Source organism: Aotus nancymaae, unplaced genomic scaffold, assembly GCF_030222135.1.
Source record: "Aotus nancymaae isolate 86718 unplaced genomic scaffold, 86718_ANA_hifiasm-v0.15.2.pri h1tg000016l, whole genome shotgun sequence".
Lineage (NCBI taxonomy): Eukaryota > Metazoa > Chordata > Mammalia > Primates > Aotidae > Aotus > Aotus nancymaae.
Genome location: NW_026988428.1, coordinates 826,399 through 844,201, shown reverse-complemented (window position 1 = coordinate 844,201; position 17,803 = coordinate 826,399). Strand labels below are relative to the sequence as shown.

General features: G+C 38.8%; 1 protein-coding gene across 20 annotated transcripts in view; it reads right to left on the bottom strand.

Moving 5' to 3' along the window:
- ANKS1B (ankyrin repeat and sterile alpha motif domain containing 1B) overlaps positions 1-15,717 on the bottom strand; it is a 1,270,775-nt gene extending 1,255,058 nt beyond the window's left edge. For all 20 annotated transcript variants that reach the window (XM_012469266.3, XM_012469273.3, XM_012469264.3 and 17 more), the window contains exon 1: positions 15,535-15,717. In XM_012469266.3, coding sequence (XP_012324689.1) covers positions 15,535-15,668 — 134 coding nt within the window. In that variant the 5' untranslated portion in view covers positions 15,669-15,717. The remainder of the gene's footprint in view (positions 1-15,534) is intronic.
- Between the last annotated feature and the right edge of the window lie 2,086 nt (positions 15,718-17,803).

Below are 17,803 nucleotides of genomic sequence, written 5' to 3'. Positions count from 1 at the left end.
AAAAACTACAGGCTCAGATTTATTGGCTTGAAAGAGATGGATCATAAATGAGGGCTGTGGTGAACACTGTACTTTCCTTCTTTGTGTGAAAGGAATGAGGAGAAATAAATCCCACTTACATGTTTGTCCCCTCTAAATCTCATATTGAAATGTGATTCCCAGTGTTGGAGGTGAGGTCTGGTGGGAGGTGCTTGGATCATGGGAGTGGATCCCTCACGACGGGCTTAGCAGCAACCCCTTGGTAATGAGTGAATTCTCACTCCGAATTTACAAGAAACCAGGTTGTTTAAAAGTGTGTGGCATCTCCCGGCTCTCTCTCCTGCTCCCACTCTCACCATTTGATACACTGGTTCCCCTTTGCCTTCAACCATGATTGGAAGCTTCCTGAGGCCTCACTTGAAGCAGGTACCAGCACCATGCTTCCAGTACAGCCTGCAGAACCCTAAGCAAATTAAACCTCTTTTCTTTATAAATTATCCAACCTCGGGTATTTCTTTATAGCAACACAAGAACTAACACACTCACCCATCTGGAGACATGGGATGGACAAGTTATTAAAATACCTTTGAAGACAATAGGAGTTAGACAATACCAAGCACCTAAAAATTTTCAAGTAAAAAATTCCGCACTAGGTTTTTGTGGGGGTTGTTTTGGTTCAGGGGATTTTTTTCTTTTTGCCCAGGCTGGAGTACAGTAGTATGATCATAGCTCACTGCATACTTGAACTCCTGGGCTCAAGTAATACTCCTACCTCATCTCCCTGAGTAGCTAGGACTACAGGTATGTACCACCACACCCAGCTAATTGTTTTTTTCATTTTCTGTAGAAATAGGGTCTCACTATGTTGCCCAGCCTGGCCTTGAACTCCTGGGCTCAAGCAATCCTCCCACCTCAGCCTCCCAAAGTGCTGGGATTATAGGTGTGAGCCAACACACCTGGCCTAACACTACAGTATAGTGAAAATAACTGACAAGAGCATATTTTTGAAATGTCTTTAGGTGATTTACTTTATCACTCAATTCAGTTTACTGTTCATGTGCTATCAAGAAACAAATTTAAAGCAAAATACTGTCAATAATATGAAACTGATAAGCATACAAAAAAATTTAGAACTATGTAGGAACTGAAATATATTACTATATAATTTTGTAGAAAATGTACTTTCTATTTACATGCTGGAAGTATATTGGTATATTAATATTTTAACATAGGATATGCATTGATCCCTATGGAACTAGGAAGCAATACAGCACAATTGAAAGATATCTGGGATCAGAAATACCTAAATTTGATTCTTGAATCTGCATGAGTGCTGATTACAAAACTACTAGCTTTGCTAACTTTGGGCAAATGACCCAATTTTTCTGATTTTTTAACCCATAAATAAAAATTGGATTAATAATAAAGACATTGTAAGACTTGTAAAGATGGAAAAATGTAACTTTATGTAAAAAGGGTGGTCTGTGTGATGTTCATAACATTACTACTAATAATAATAAAGTCAAAAATCATCCAAGTATCTATTATTAAGAAAATATTAAGTAACAACAGTATATACACCAAATTAGCAGTTCTCAAACTTTAGCCCACATAAGAATGTTCTATGGGGTTTTTAAAATGCATATTCCCAGGCCTTATACTTAGAAATTCTTAGAATACTCAGAAATCCTGGGGTGGGATCGGGAAATAACATGTTTAACAAACAACAATAGGTGCTTCTGATGGAGGAGAACTATGAAAAGTATGCAGTAGATGGAATACGAGGATGCCACTAAAAATAATTATGAAGACTTTGGAATAATATTGAAAAAGTTTATGATATACCCTTAAGTGAAAAATTCAAGATACAAACTTGAATGCTTTATCTGATAACCATATTAACATCCTTAAGAAAAATGTTTTTAGTAATAAGATTAAAGGCAATTTTTGATCTTTCAAATTTTTGAAACAGTCATGCCATTATTATAAATCAATGACTAACACATTAAAATTTGAAGAAAAAGACTAATAGATCCTCATAGCCTTCAGGATTAAGCTCAAACTCCTTAGGACAGCACACAAGCTTCTTCTATCTCCAGACTTGCTCTTGTCCGTGCTCCATACCAAACTACTTACAATACCCCAAGTTATATTCTACATTTTCACACACTACTATTGAATATACTGTTCTTCCGCCTGAAATGCCCTCTCTCCAACTTGTCTGGAAAATTCCTACTCATCCCACAAGATTCAAGCACTAACTCCTCTCTGCAGTTTCCCCTGAATATTCCTCCAAGTCAAATTCTAGGTGCCTCCTTCTTGCTCCTAGTAGTATTCCTACAGCATTGTCTGATATTTCCATGGCTTCATATATCACTCTGTATTTTACCTTTTTGCTGATTGACCTATCCCATTATTCTACAAGTAAATGAGGTAGGTAGAGATGATCTCATTCAGTTTTAGAATCCACAAAGTACTTAGCAAATACTTGTTAAAATAATAAGTGACCCTTTTGTTGTCGTTGGCACTGTTCTTAGTTACTCCTGAGTGCCCTGCTGGTTAGTTGGATAATACTTGGCTCAATAATTAATGAGTTATGTCTAATATGTATATACATACATAGCATTAAACAAACCCATGAAAAAATTTTTAAGAAATAGTTTAACTACTGTTTGTAATTCTTCACGTTCTCTGATTATGTCTCCAAGTTTCTATAAACCTTCAGGATGACAGCCCACTCTGGTCAATAGCCAAAGCAGGCCAACAGGAATAACTCTGCTGTAGGCTCCTCGACTGCTGGAGTTTACCCAGCCAAAGAACGTCCCTGCAGAATTCTTGCTGCTTCCCCCAAACACACTCCTACTCACTGCCATCTCCACACTAGCAGTAAAATATCTATATAAAACAGAGACAATTCTGTAAGTAAATAGAACAGTTTTTTAGTATATTCGAAACACTAGATACTATATTTAGCCTATTTGTATAATACATAAAACATTTCAAATGCAGATTACTAACTAGAGGTACCAAACAAGAACCTAAAGTGACTAATAGTAATTCAGGCCAAAAAAGAGAAAAATCGATGTGGAAGAATACTAATTGGGATCCATGTATCAAAACTTCAAATGCTTCCCCTGTACTGTATAACATAAGTTTTAGGAATAACCTGGATGCTGAAGCCAACTTGCAACACAATTTTCTTAAAAATAGATTTTTTTAAATTTGAATCTCAAGCCACATTAGGCATTAAGGCTGTGATATAACTTTATTCCACATCTCTGTCACCTGTGATTATATAATAAATATGTGCAGGAATACTTCATTTTATTGCACACTTCACAGATACTGTACTTTTTTAAAAATTGAAGATTTACAGGAACCATGTGTCTAACAAGTCTAACAGTACTATTTTTTCAATGGCATGTGCTCAGGTCATGTCTCTGTGCCACATTTTGGTAATTCTCATAGTATTTCAAACTGTTTCACTATTTTTATATCTGTTATAATGATCTGTGAACTGAATAATGCTGTGTGTGTTCTCACCACTCCACCAACTGGCCATTCCATCTCTCTCCCTCTCCTCAGGCCTCCCTATTCCCTCGGATACAACAATATTAAAATTTGGCCAATGTATAACCCTTCACTGACCTATAAGTGTTCAAGTGAAAGGACGAGTCACACGTTTCTCACTTTAAACGAAAAGCTAGACATGAATAAACTTAGTGAGGAAAGCATGTTAAAAGTCGAGACAGGCTTAAAGCAAGGCCTCTTATGCCTAACAGCCAAGCTGCAAATGCAAAGGAAAAGCTCATCAAAGAAATGAAAAGTACTACTCCAGTGAACATATGAATGACAAGAAAGCAAAACAGCCTTATTGCTGATACGGAGAAAGCTTGAGTGGTCTGGATAGAAGATCAAAACAGCCAAACAACATTCCCTTAAGGCAAAGCCTAATCCAGAGTAAGGCCCTAACTCTCTTCAATTCTATCAGAGCTGAGGGAGCTGGGGAAGCTGCAGAAGAAAAGTTTGAAGGTAGCAGAAGTTCAGGGGGTTTAAGGATAAAAGCCATCTCCATAACATAAAATGGCAAGGTGAAGCAGTTAAGTGCTAACGGGGAAACCGCAGCAAGTTATCCAGAAGATCTAGCTAAAATAGTTGATAAAGATAACTATACTAAACAACAAAATTTTAATGTAGATCAAACAGGCTCTACTGGAAGATGCCATCTAGGACTTTCATAGCTAAAGAGAAGTCACTGCATAGCTTTAAAGTTTTAAGGGACAGACTCTCTTATTAAGGGTTAAGGTAGCTGGTGACTTTAACTTGAAACCAATGCTCACTTACCATTCAAAAAATCCTAGGGCCCTTAAAAATGATGCTAAATATACTCTGCCTGTGCTCTACAAGTGGAACAACAAAGCTTGGGTGACAGCACATCTGTTTGTAGCATGGTTTACTGAATATTTTAAGCTCACAGTTGAGACCTACCACTCACAAAAAACAAGATTCCTTTCAAAATATCACTGCTCAGTGGCAGTGCAGCTAGTCACACAAGAGCTCTGATGGAAATGTACAAGAGACTAACGTTTCCATGCCTGCTAACACAACATCCATTCTGTAGCCCAGAGACTGAGGAGTAATTCTGACTTTCAAGCCTTCTTATTTAAGAAATATATTTCATAAGGTTATAGATCCCATACCTAGTGGCAGCTATAGAACCACTAACAACATCTGTGGGCCAGGTGCAGTGGCTTATGCCTGTAATCCCAACAATTTGGGAGGCCAAGGTGGGAGTATCACTTAAGCCCAGGAGTTCAAGACCAGTCTGCGCAACATAGGGAAACCCTGTCTCTACAAAAAACTTTAAAAATAGCCAGGCGTGGTAGCACATGCCTGTGGTCCCAGCTACTCAGGAGGCTGAAAGGGGAGAATCACTGAGTCTGGGAGGTCAAGGCTACAGTGAGCACAGTGATCATGCCACTGCACTCCAAGCCTAGGGGATAGAGTGAGATGCTATTGCAAATTAATTAATTTGTGACTCATGGGAGGAGGTCAACATTAACAGGATTTTTTGAAGAAGTTGATTCCAACCCTTATGAATGACTTTGAAGATTTCAGTGGAGGAAGGAACTGCAGATGTGGTGGAAACAGCAAGCGAAGTAGAAGTGGAGCCTAAAGATTGGACTGACTGACAGCAATCTCACGATAAAATGTGAAAAGATGAGGAGTTGCTTCTTAAGAATGAGCAAAGAAAGTGGTTTCATGAGTGAAATCTACTCCTGGTGAAGACACTCCTGATGAAGACACTGTGAACATTACTTAGACATTAACAAAGAATTTAGAACATGACATAAATGAACTTAGTTGATAAAGCAGCAGCAGGGCCTGAGAGAAGTAACTCCAGTGACTCCAATTTTGAAAGTTCTACCATGGGTAAAATGCTACCAAACAGCATCCCATGCTACAGAAACATCTTTTGTGAAAGGAAGAGTCAACTAATATGAAACTTTATTATTGTCTCATTTAAGAAATTGCCACAGCCATCCCAGCCTCCAGCAACCACCCTTCTAATCAGTCAGCAGCCAACAACATTGAGACCAGACCTTCTACTAGCAAAAGGATTACAACTTTCTGAAGGCTCAAATTATCATTAGCATTTTTAGCAATGAAGTATTTTTTAATTACATACATTGTTTTGTTAGACATAATGCTGTTGCACACTTAACAGAGTACAGTATAATATAAACATAATTTTTATATGCACTAGAAAATAAAAAATTTTGTATGGCTCACTTTATTGTAGTGGTATGGAAATGAATCCACAATATGTCTGAGCTATGCCTGTACATCTAAGTAATAACTTCTAATACAGGGAAATAATATATCATACGTTTATATCTAAAATAGGTTTATATAATCCAATAAAAAATTTCTAGGGTCTAAATGAGTAGCAAAAAGAAAAGACTTTTCTATTGCCAGCCATGTACCCTCTCATTTTTCATGTATTAAGTCAAATCCCTTCCCCTTTGGCCTTTAAGAAGAAAGAATTAGCCGGGCATGGTGGCTCACACCTATAATCCCAGAACTTTGGGAGGCTAAGTCAGGATGATGGCTTGATCCCAGGAGTTTGAGACCAATCCAGGAGTTCAAGAACAGCCAAGGCAGGAGGATCACTTGAGACTTCAACAACAGACCAAAACAAATGGGGTTTCCCTATGTTGCCCAATTGGTCTTGAACTCCTGGCCTCAAGTGATCCTTTTACCTTGGTCTCCCAAAGAGCTGCAATTATGGGCATGAGCCACTGTGCCTGGCCTACAAATGTTCTTAATGGTGTCTATAGCATGGTGAATACTTTCCAGAAGATTTTCAATTTACATTGCCCAGATCCATCAGAAGAATCACTATGTATGGCAGGAGTCTGAGGAACAGTGAGACCCTATCCTTACAAAAAAATCAAAATATTTGCTGGGCGTGGTGGCACATGCTGGTAGTCCTAGCTACCTGGGGTCTGAGGCACGAGGATCACTTGAGCCTCGGGGGTGTTGAGGCTGTAGTAAGCTGTGATCATACCACTGCATCCCAGCCTGGGCGACAGAGCAAGAACCTGTCTCAAAAAAAAAAAAGGCGGGGGGAAGAATTACCACCGTATCCAACATTCTCTTACAAACCTGACAAAATTCACTCCATTTGTTCTGCCAGAAGAGCTCAATGGCTTTACTATTTTGGCCTAATGTTTTGTTGCCTCTTTAAATGAAAATACGAAAAGAACTGCCTCTTTCTAAAAGCTTTACCAATCAATTACAACTTCACTGCTAATTAACTATCAGGTACCACAAACATTTTTTAGTGGTAGGGTAAAGACAGAAAAGAAAGGGCACTGGATCCATGAGGTTAGAGGAAAAATTAACATTGAGGTATAAGCTTTCCCTCTCCTCTGCAGCCTCACCAGCATCTTTTGTCTTCTGACTTTTAAATAACAGCCATTCTGACTGGTGTGAGATGCTATCTCACTGCGGTTTTGATTTGCATTTCTCCGATAACTAGTGATGCTAAGCATTTTTATGTTCGTTGGCCACTTGTATGTCTTCTTTTGAGAAATATCTGTTCATGACTTTACTCATTTTTAATTAGGGTTACTTGTTATTTGCATATTGACTTAAGTTCCCTATAGATTCTGGATATTCGGTCTTTGTCAGATACATAGGTTGCAAATATCTTCTTTCATTCTTTAGGTTGTCTGTGAAAGCAGTCTAGAGATTTCTCAACGAACTTAAAATTGCTACCATTCGACCCAGCAATCTCATTGCTGTGTATATACCCAAAATCATTCTACCAAAGAGACATGCACTCATGTTTATTGCTGTGCTATGCACAGTAGCAAAGATGTAGAATCAACCTAAGATGTAGAATCAACCTAGATGTCCATCAATGGTAGATGGGACAAAGAAAATGTGGTGCATATACACCATGGAATATTATGTAGCCATAAAAAAGAATGAATTCATGTCCCATGCAGCAACATGGATGAAGCTGGAAACCATAATCCTAGGAAAATTAACACAGGAACAGAAGACCAAATACCACGTTCTCACTTATAAGTGGGAGCTAAATATTAAGTATATATGGACATAAATAAGGGAATGATAGACACAGTGGACTAATAGAGGATGGAAAGGGGATAAGTTAAATACCACCTATTAGGTACTATGCTTACTACCTAGGTGGCGGAATCCAGGCTTCAAACCTCAGTGTCACGCAATATTTCCATGTAACTAATCTGCATACATACTTCCTGTATCTAAAATCTGTTAAATTTTTTTAATATTGAGATAGGCTGGAATCTAGAGATGATGCCAGCTGGCACAAAAACTGGAACCAGGGTGAACTTGTAGTAATTAGAAAAAAAGGCTTTCTTCTGAGATGTGATTGAGGAGGGTTAAAGGGAATGTGGTATGGGAAATAGAAACAGGAAAAGAGGTTGGCTGTTTATGCTCACATCCATCAATCACGATTTGATCCAATTTGATCATAGAATGGTAACAAGTCTAAGCAGTTTGTTTCAGTTCACTTAACTAGAAGTAATTAACCACTCCAAATAAAGCTACTCTCATAACACAATAGAATCCAAGTAACTCCACTGCACAGCTTAATCAAGTTCCAATTTACAACTAGATCCATGAAGACATGTCATTTAAAAAGAAAGCACAATTCACAAGAATCAGATTCAGAGATGAACATTCTGGACAGTGCAGTAGAAGAAACAAGAGTGTCTTAGTCTATTTTGTGTTCCTATAAGAGAGTACTGAGACTGGGTAATTTACAAACAATGTATGTTTATTTGATTTACATTTCTAGATGCTGGGAAGTAAAAGAGCACAGTACTAGCATCTGCTCAGCATTTGGTGAGGACCTTCTCATTGGATCATCCCATGGCAGAAGGCAGAAGGGCAAGCAAGCATGGGAAACAGAAATTGGGCTGAACTCATTCTCTTGTGAGCAGTCTCTCATGATAACTAACCCACTCCCACAATAATGGCATTAATCCATTCATACGTGCAGAGTCCCCATGGCCTAACCACCTCTAAAAGGTCCCACGTTTGTTTTTGTTTTTATTTTAGGTAGGGCGTCACTCTATCACCTAGGCTGGAGTTCAGTAGGATGATCATTGCTTACTGCAGCCTCAAACTCCTGGGCTCAAGCAATCCTCCCCACTCAGCCTCTCAAGTAGCTGGGGCTACAGACATGCAATGCACACCTGGCTATTTTCTTTTGTTTTGTTTTTGTAGAGACAGGGTCCCACTATGCTTCCCAGGCTATTCTTGAACTACTGGCCTCAAGTGATCTTCCTGCCTCAGTCTCCCAAAGCCTGCAATTACAGGTGTGAGCCACCATGTCTAGACAGATCCCATCTCTTCACACTGTAACAATAACAAATAAATTTCAGCATGAGTTTTGGAGACAACATTCAAATCATAGCACTGTGAAAAAATTTATCCTCTGATCATTTTTTGATTCATCTTCAAAACTCAATTAAAAGTCTCACTCAGATTTTACACAAATGTAAAATTTATTTGCTATCCTACTGACACCAAAGAAGAAAAGCAGACACTAACAAGAGTTTCTAGATCTGTATTACACAAGAAAATTCATTGAGTTTTCAACTGGCATTGTGCCTCTGCTTGCCTGTATGGCTTACATAACTATGTCCGCACATGCATGAGAAAGAACTAGAAGATAAATGAGTCTTCTTTGTAAATTCCTTTTTCAAATATAAAATATTCTCCCATATCAACATATGATGAGTAATAAAATCTCACTGTATTTTAATTAACTAACATCATTCTGCAATATGTCCAAAATGGAAACTAAAGACAACTAAAATGCATTAAGTGTTAAATATCTTTAGGTTCCATAGAATGAAATTAGTCTTTTCTAACCTTTGTCTGGCATTATAGTGAGCTTCCATTTCTAGTTAAATACTCAGGAATACTGTTCTATCATAGGCTTCTAATAGAATTTTCCAAAAGTACCTCAAAATTATTTCAGTATATAACTGAACTAATCAAATTGCTTACTGTCACCTGAAAGGTTAAGTTGCTAAAGTCAGTAGAGGCACTAATAAATATTATATGCTTCTGCCTTAATGTCAGTGAAGTCTTGCATCAGCCTTTGAGATCTGTAAGAAATCACTGAGTCACACAAGAAACTGTGCAGTGTATGGACGGGTTGAGTAGTAGTCACTGGCTGGTTGTCCTAGTTCACTGCTACACATCATCCTCAGTGTTTTGAAAAGGGAGCTGAAAACCCTGCTCAGTGGAGAAAGAGGTCAATACCAAAATTCACTCTCCTTTCTCCTTACTCCCCATCATGCAGCTGGCACTGTTCACTCTGGCAGATACAGCTCCCTGAACATAATGGTGCAATCACCACTTCAAACATCATTACTATCTAAAATAGATAACCCACTTGCAACTTGACTATTTTTATAGATATAACATTTTCATGGAGCTTAACTGCTCTATTTGTGATTTATTTCATTTAACCAATGCAGTTTCCCTGAAAGTGAGTTTCTTATATCAGAGTCCCAATAACCACAATTGCCCAAGTAGTTGTGAAAATTACAGCACTTCCTAGTTGCCTGTTATCTCCTTGTACTCATCACCAAAATGCCATGAGCTAAATCCTAATCTGAAAAATTATAAGCTCTCTGGTTTTTATGTCTTTGGTGACCAGAAGATTATTTTGCCCCACTTCTTATTGATCTACTTTATCATATGGGAATCTTAAGAACTGGATTATTTATTTCTGACAAGAATTTACCAAATACACCCTATATAAAACTCAACTCTTTGAGGCATTAAGAAAATCAAATAAGTTTGAGGCATTAATAAACTTTTATCGCTGTATTAAAATACAAATAATTCTCAATCCTATACTCAGCAAAAAATATATATACATTTTTAAGTGGAAATCGGTTTTGTTTAGAATAAAAGGTAGTTGTGCCAAAGGAAGAGAGTTTTTTTTTTTTTAAAGATTTTGCAGCTGTCTCATGAAAGATACATTAAATAAACTGAAATTTCACATAAAATCTGGAGGAAGAAAAGGAGGGAGGCAACTCAATTTTAGTGCTCTAATGAGCTCAGATTTCTTTAAGGATGAAAGGGGGTAGTGAGAGGTATAACTGCAAGCAAACACAAAAGAGAAATATATACTTGTCCAGGAAAAATGCTTATGTCCTTTTTAGCTAAGTTTGAAAAAGAGAAAGAAGGTGTAATAGTTAATTTAACCTTAAGTTCTGACAGAGTAAAAAAAAAAAAAAAAACTGTAGGTAGTTGTAGACCACAAGAGAATTTTCTATTATCTCTAATAATGCCAAGGATCTAATTCTTCCCAAGTTCTATTTTGCTTCTATTTTCCCTATTGAGACCATTTTCAATTCAGAAGGCATAAACAAATAATTTCAGGAGATTACTGAAGGTCCAAACAGAGACCATAAGGGACAGTAAGCTGCTTTAAACAAGTATGCATATCCAGACCCAGAAGAATTACATGCAAGAGGGTAGAAGGAATTTTCACCAATACTAGCAATTACCAATGGCTTACTACCAGAAACAAGCCATAATAAAGGAGACTGATTTTGATGGAATTCAAAAGGATAGATCAAAGGAATGCCATAAACTTAAACACAGTGAGAATTTAGAAAGGCAGTAAGTAAAATACCTCACGATATTCTCACAGGAACAATGGAGATAACTAGCTGATTGTCTATTACGTGGTTTCAGTCCTGGTAGAAATACCATGAGTAAAGATCGCTACTTTAAATTTGTACTCAGCTGAAGAGAGGTTCTTTGGGGATATATCACGGTGTGTTGAATTCAGGTTATAGAAAACATCCTTATTAAATCTCTGGATGATACAGAGGAGAGAAGTCAATATGCTGAAAGACAAACTCAGAGTCAAAAAGAAAGAAAAAAGAGTCAAAAAGATCTAGAGAAATTACAAACACAACCTAAAACAAATCAGATAAAATGGAATAGGACTAATTCAAGCTTAATCAACAGTTTTAAAGTACCAGAAAGGGGAATCATGGCTTCACAGGTCATTGAAAAAAAAAATACAAAGAAATTTTAATTGACTATGTTCAATATGAGCCAACACCATTACATGACCCAGAAAATTCTGACCTGTAGGTAGGTCTTTGATTAATAATAAAGAGATAATAATTTCATTGCATCATGTTTTAATAGCTGCTATTTTATGTTAATTACATAATACATATTCATTACAGAACACTGGAAAATGCAAACAATTCCACCACTCAAAGATGAATACTATCTTCATTCTGGTGTCTTATCATTCAAGACTTCTTAATGCACATTATAAATGTTCACACAAACTTATTTTTTTCTTACAAAAACAAGATCATACTATAAATGCTTCTTGTAACCTGTTGTCCTTGGTTTTTTTATTCAGCCATAATATTCTACTCTGGTCAAGAGACATCTACTGAATTTTGTTAATTTCTAGTCACCACATTTTAAGAGAATCATTACAAAATTTGAGAATATGTAAAGAAGGAAAAAGACAGTGAAAAGTACGAAAACTAAGTTCTTTACACCTATGATCTCTTGCCATATAAAAGGTTAATGGAGATGATAGTTTTTCCATGAAAAATAAAGATTTATAAGCGAACAATAAAGCTAAATACATGCACCTGAAGAACTATTCTGGCAGATGATTTAGACTACTTTATATTGACCTATACAGCCAATCTACTACCAACTGTTGAAAGGCACAGGGAAGTGGATTTTAACTCTATGAAGGGAAAAATTTTTAAATAATAACAGCTGTCAAAAATAGAATGGATCTAGTCATTGGAATATTTAACAGGGCTGGAATAAATAACAGTTAAGAGACATTACAAAGAAAATTTCTGCACTAGGTGAGAAGTTGGATGAAAGGTCCCTTTCTATTTGAAGATTCTATGATTGTAATGGAAAATTTACTCCCAGTCCAATATGAAGCAAATCTTTAGTCATTAAGGCCTTAAGGAATAGAGTCAAGCACTTTAGAGCTGCATGAAAAATATTAACACTAACAACGAACACCTATATGCTAAATGTTTTGCATTCATTACTTTATACTTCATTTAATCCTTACAACAGTCTTATTTGATAGGCACTATTACTATTTCCACTCTTACAGAACAATGAGGCTTACAGCGGTTTTTTAATTTAGTCAATGGCATTCTTACTTTTGCTGAAAATTGCAGTGCCACCCAAAAGCATACCTGATTCCCCATTATATAGTTATTGCCCAAAGAGTAATTTCTTATTATCAGTAGATAACAAGTAGTCAGAAGCATCTTCAGAAAAGTTCTTGTCTAGTGAACCCTCAAAGGGCAGTTGTGAGATTTTGTTTAATTAGAAAAAAAATACCAAAATTTAAGGAATTTCAAATTGGAGTATTCTTCATAGCAAAAAAATGTTCAAATTGGACTGTCAAAACTGGCCATATACCTTTAAACTTTTGTGAATAAAACAGATTCAATGAATGAGATTTTAAAATGTGGTAAAAACAAATCTGAATCACAAAATTTTAAATCTTTGCCATCATGAATTATGTCACCATGAGCAAGTCCTTAATCTTATCTTTTTAGTCCTTCATCCGTGAAATGAGAATGGACCTCCTAAGGTTGACATAAGAATTGAACGAGATGACACATGTAAGCACTTAGCATAGAGTCTGACACCATTATTACACAACCCAAGTAATAAAGCAAGTGGGGGAAAAGTGCCAAACATTTCTACAGTTCATTCTAAAACCTTCAGAAATTTCAAAGTATCATTATATTTGATAGGGGAACCACATTTTCCGTTATCCTGCCAATAAATTTCTGATGACAATCATTTTTGAAATACAGTGACAACTAAATAAAATGTGCCTTCTTAGAAATGTCATTTTATGCAAATGATCACCCAAAGAATACAATTTCAACTCTCATTTTCTTCAGACACTGTTTATTCAGTATGAGATGGATAAAAGCAAGCTTAAAGGTTACTGGTTTTGTCTGTGATTTTTACAACTTGGTTCGAAGTACTCTAATAAACACATGTTGTTTACTTTTTTATGTGCATTCTTTGTTGTAGAGCTACTACTGCTACCTTTGACAACAACAGCAAAGGAGAAAAACCTCTCATTCAAGATATACACTGGGGGTCACTATTTTGATAATTTGGTGTTCACTAACATTAAATACTTGGTATTTTACCCCTAAAACTTGACATCTATTCTTTAAAAAAAAAAATCACAACTGGGAAAGGAGTATTTAAAGGATGTTTGTTTTTGAGTTCTGTCACAAAGAGTGTTTTCAAAATATGATTTATCACAATAAAATTAACTGAAGTTCTCACTGTTCTCAAAGAATTCCTCATGTTCTCCCAAAGAAATCGTTTATTTTGAGAAACCTCTGTCAGCATATAGGTTTCTAGACATAATCATTTTTATAACTGATGGATCCACTGGCAATTATTTTTATTTTACATGTAACTTAAAATTATAATGAGATAAACTGCTTTTATATAAACTACATGTGACTACAGGCAATTATTAAAGCTGGAATCTGAATGAAATATGCACACACTGTCTACCTGTGTTTGAAAATGAAGATTAACAAGGGAGTACACAAAAGTCATCTCTATGACCTATTGAAAAAATGTCCTATAAATATTCATTGTTCTGACATGAATTATCATTCCAATAAAATGTCACTGTCAGCGAGTATACAGAATAACATATGGGGCTTTTTTAAATCCCATCAACTACTTTGAAATAAATTTATTTCACTGTAATAGAAACTTTCCATTTTTCCTGCTAGCTAGTCCTATAATTAATTATGCTGTCTGATCACCACAACCTATGAGAACTTGTGTAAAAAACACAATGTCATCACCCAAAAGTTTGTATTAAGCACTTGTCAAAGGTAGCATGGAAGAGTTTTTTTAAAACCAGGAATTTCACTTGGGCTTTTTAAAATTTTTACAAATATAGTTGGGTTATCCAAGAGATGTTTTAAGGTGAAGATACGAATGACAATTGATGACTCCAAAAATATCCAGGATAAATTGGATAGCCACGATTTTAGAAACTAGTTTCCCTTGAATTTTATCCAGTAAATACTCTCCAGGCTTCCTCTCTCCCAGTTGATTTCGTATGTCCATCAATACAACTTTTAAGTTAATAGTTCCTCAAGTATCCAAATCAACCCCGCTATTTCCAAGGTACTGCTGAATGAAGACCTTGACAATTTTTTAAATGTCATCTTAGAAAGGTTCTCTAAGCAATACGTCTCACCTGCAACATCTTCACATTAAAAGGCCTCAGTATATTGCATACACTATTCCAATCCCGACCTGGCATCCTTCATCCTAAGCTGTAATAACCAAGTTTCACTCAGCTATGTCCAGGTAACTGAAAGTACTGCTGGGGCTGCCTAACCTGCCTCATCAAGTTTTACACACATCCTGTACTGAAGACATCTCACCAGAAAGAAGGTTCACTCACTTCATTTTGTGGGATCATAACCCAAGGCACACCAAATGCCTTCTGCAAGAGAAGGTAGCAGCCAACGAAGGCTGTGGTTTTTGCAGGGTAATTGCATGCACGCAAGAGCTTCTCTGCCAATTTCATTTAACTAGACAAAAAAGGCTGGGTTCAAAGCTGCAAATATATGATAAACGTTGATGGAAGCGGGCGGAACGTCGATTTTCTTCAAGCAACACTAGTGCATGTACAAGTTCTGCACCACGGCTCAGAGGAAAAGTAGCTTACTGACGCATTGATGGAAGGCTATTTTAAAATTACTCAAAGAATCTAAGGTATCAATCTGACTGGGAGGCTCATGCCTCCTCTCCATACACGCAGTCTGTTTTCCTGCCTAATTTAAGAATGAATCGCTGGCAGCCACCAGGTGCAATCACCGTGAGGAGGAGGACGTATATCCATTACAATGCATAACGAGGTGTGCCAACCCCGGACCTGGTGCCCGTCCTTACCTTAGCAGATTAGACAGGGGCAGGGGTCCGGATCCACCGCCCAGGATCCCTCCTTTCCTGCCAGACAGGAGTTTCTCCACCAGAGCCACATTTCCAGTGCGAGCAGCTTCCAGCAGCTCCTGGTCCTTCCCCATAGTCTCTCACCGACTCCCCCACAGAGTCCTTGCCCCCCTCGGGTCCTCCTCCCCACCCACCCCCACTCCCCAAAATCCAGGGCCCTCCTCGCCCCACCCTAAAATAATACAAGAGCTTCAGCAAGGAGAGCTCCCTGCAGCCCCAGGCAGGGAGCACCACTCTCTCCTCCTCTTCGGGGCGCAGCTTTTACAATGGGGATCAGACCATGTCTTGAAAGAGGGGCTGGCCGAGCTGGGAGCCGCGACGCTCCCCCACAGCCACTCCCCTGAATTCCCGAGGCCTCGTTCCCGCGGGTGGGGCGTGAGGGGGTGGGGACTTGGGGGTGCTTTTGAGGAGCGGGAGGCGGGGGGTGAGGACTGAGGGAGGAGGAGGAGGAGGAGGCGACGGCAGAGACCGTCCTAGCTGGAGCGGGAGAGCAGAGAAACAACCGTGGCGGCGGCGACACCCCGCGCGCTCTCGCGCCCGACCCGGGCTCGCCTCAGCTTCCTCGGCGGTTACGCGGGGGCGACGTCCGTGGCGGGGAGGAGCACGGCGGCGGCGGCGGCTCGTGCGCCGTAGCCCGCGCCGAGGCAGGGCGGTGCGGGCGAGCCGCAGCGGGCGCGTGCCGAGGGCGGCGACGGCGGCGAGGCCTGGCGCACGAGGGGCGTGTGCGCGCGGGCAGGTGCGGCCCGCGGTCCGGCTGGAGTTGGGCGGTGGGCGGGGAGGGGCCGGGCCCGCTGAGGCGGGGCTTCGGCCCTGAGATTCTCCTGGTTCTCGTGGGCGGGGACCCTCCTCCACTCTCCTTGGAAGAGCGTTAACCGTGTGAGGACTGGAGTTTCCCGGGCCGCCTCGGCTCCTCCTTGGCCCGGCGGGCCCCTGGCGACTCGCCTCGGGTCTGTCACAACGCCTGAGGAGAATCCTCCATGACAGGGATGGGGAGGCTGGTGACACGGGGGAGGGGCCCTTTGGCCACCGCTTCCATCCGAATCTAGGCAACTTGACCGGCATTTCGCCCTTCCGCTTTACCTCCCCGAGGGAGCCTGAGATCTGCCCTTGGTTAGAAAGAAGAGGCTCGGTTCGTCCTAGTTTCTGTGGCACCGGCCACCGAACAGTTTGCGACTGTTCCAGTTTTTCTAGAGTCTTTAATCAGCCCATATTTTAGTTGGGCTTTGGAGATCTGCTGACTTGTAAAAATACCAGGAAAAAGGCTCTCATTGAAAATTTCTCCACATCCACACTCGAAAAATATAAATGGGCATGGATTGGAGATCCACTTTAATTTGCATATATCATCAGCAATTCATTGTGCATGGTTGGCATGATTTGTTAGATGCTCTCCTTGCCCGCGGTGGAGAACGCGCGTTTATTTTCTATTAAAACTTCCTGTTACACCTTGTGCTTTGCATTGTCCTTGGAATAGACTTCATAAATGTTCACTTGTTGATAATCGATTGTTAGGAAGAGGACTTAATAGGCACTGTGCTCACAACAACCCAGTGAACTGGGTATTATATCCATTTTAGAAATGAGGAAATAGGGCTCAAAGGGTTAATTAAATTTCTCAAGATGCCACATGGAGTAAGTGGCTGACTCAGAACTAGACCCCAGAACTGACTCCAGACACCATGCGCTTCCCAATATACGTTCCTGCCCCCCATAGAAAAGCGAAATGGACAGACAGTAATTATTGCATATGTATGATTACTAGTTACTATGTACCAGACACTATGCTAAGTGCTTTCCCTGTTATCTCATTAACCCTTGCAACAATCCCATGAGATAGGTACCATTTTCATCCCTATTTTGGAAATGAGGAAACTGATTACCCCCAAAATAATGGGCGTGGAAAGTAAGCCAAGGCTCAAATGAAGCACTGTCTGCTGTAGGCAAAGATTTTAAATAAACAACTGGGGGAAACTTAAAAGTCAGAGATAAATAACAAAAGTATATTAAAACATTTTAATGGAATTCATTATGTTCTGAGATCCAATTTGAATGATTCAAAGTATTAGGTAAATTATGGCTACTTATTGGAGATTTCCTTAAGTATTTAGTTTTTGGCTAGTGTAGTTTTTAAATTTATTTTGGTTTTGTTTTCTGTTTTAGAATCTGTTTTAATAAGATGATCTATGTTATAATAATATGATCCCTGACA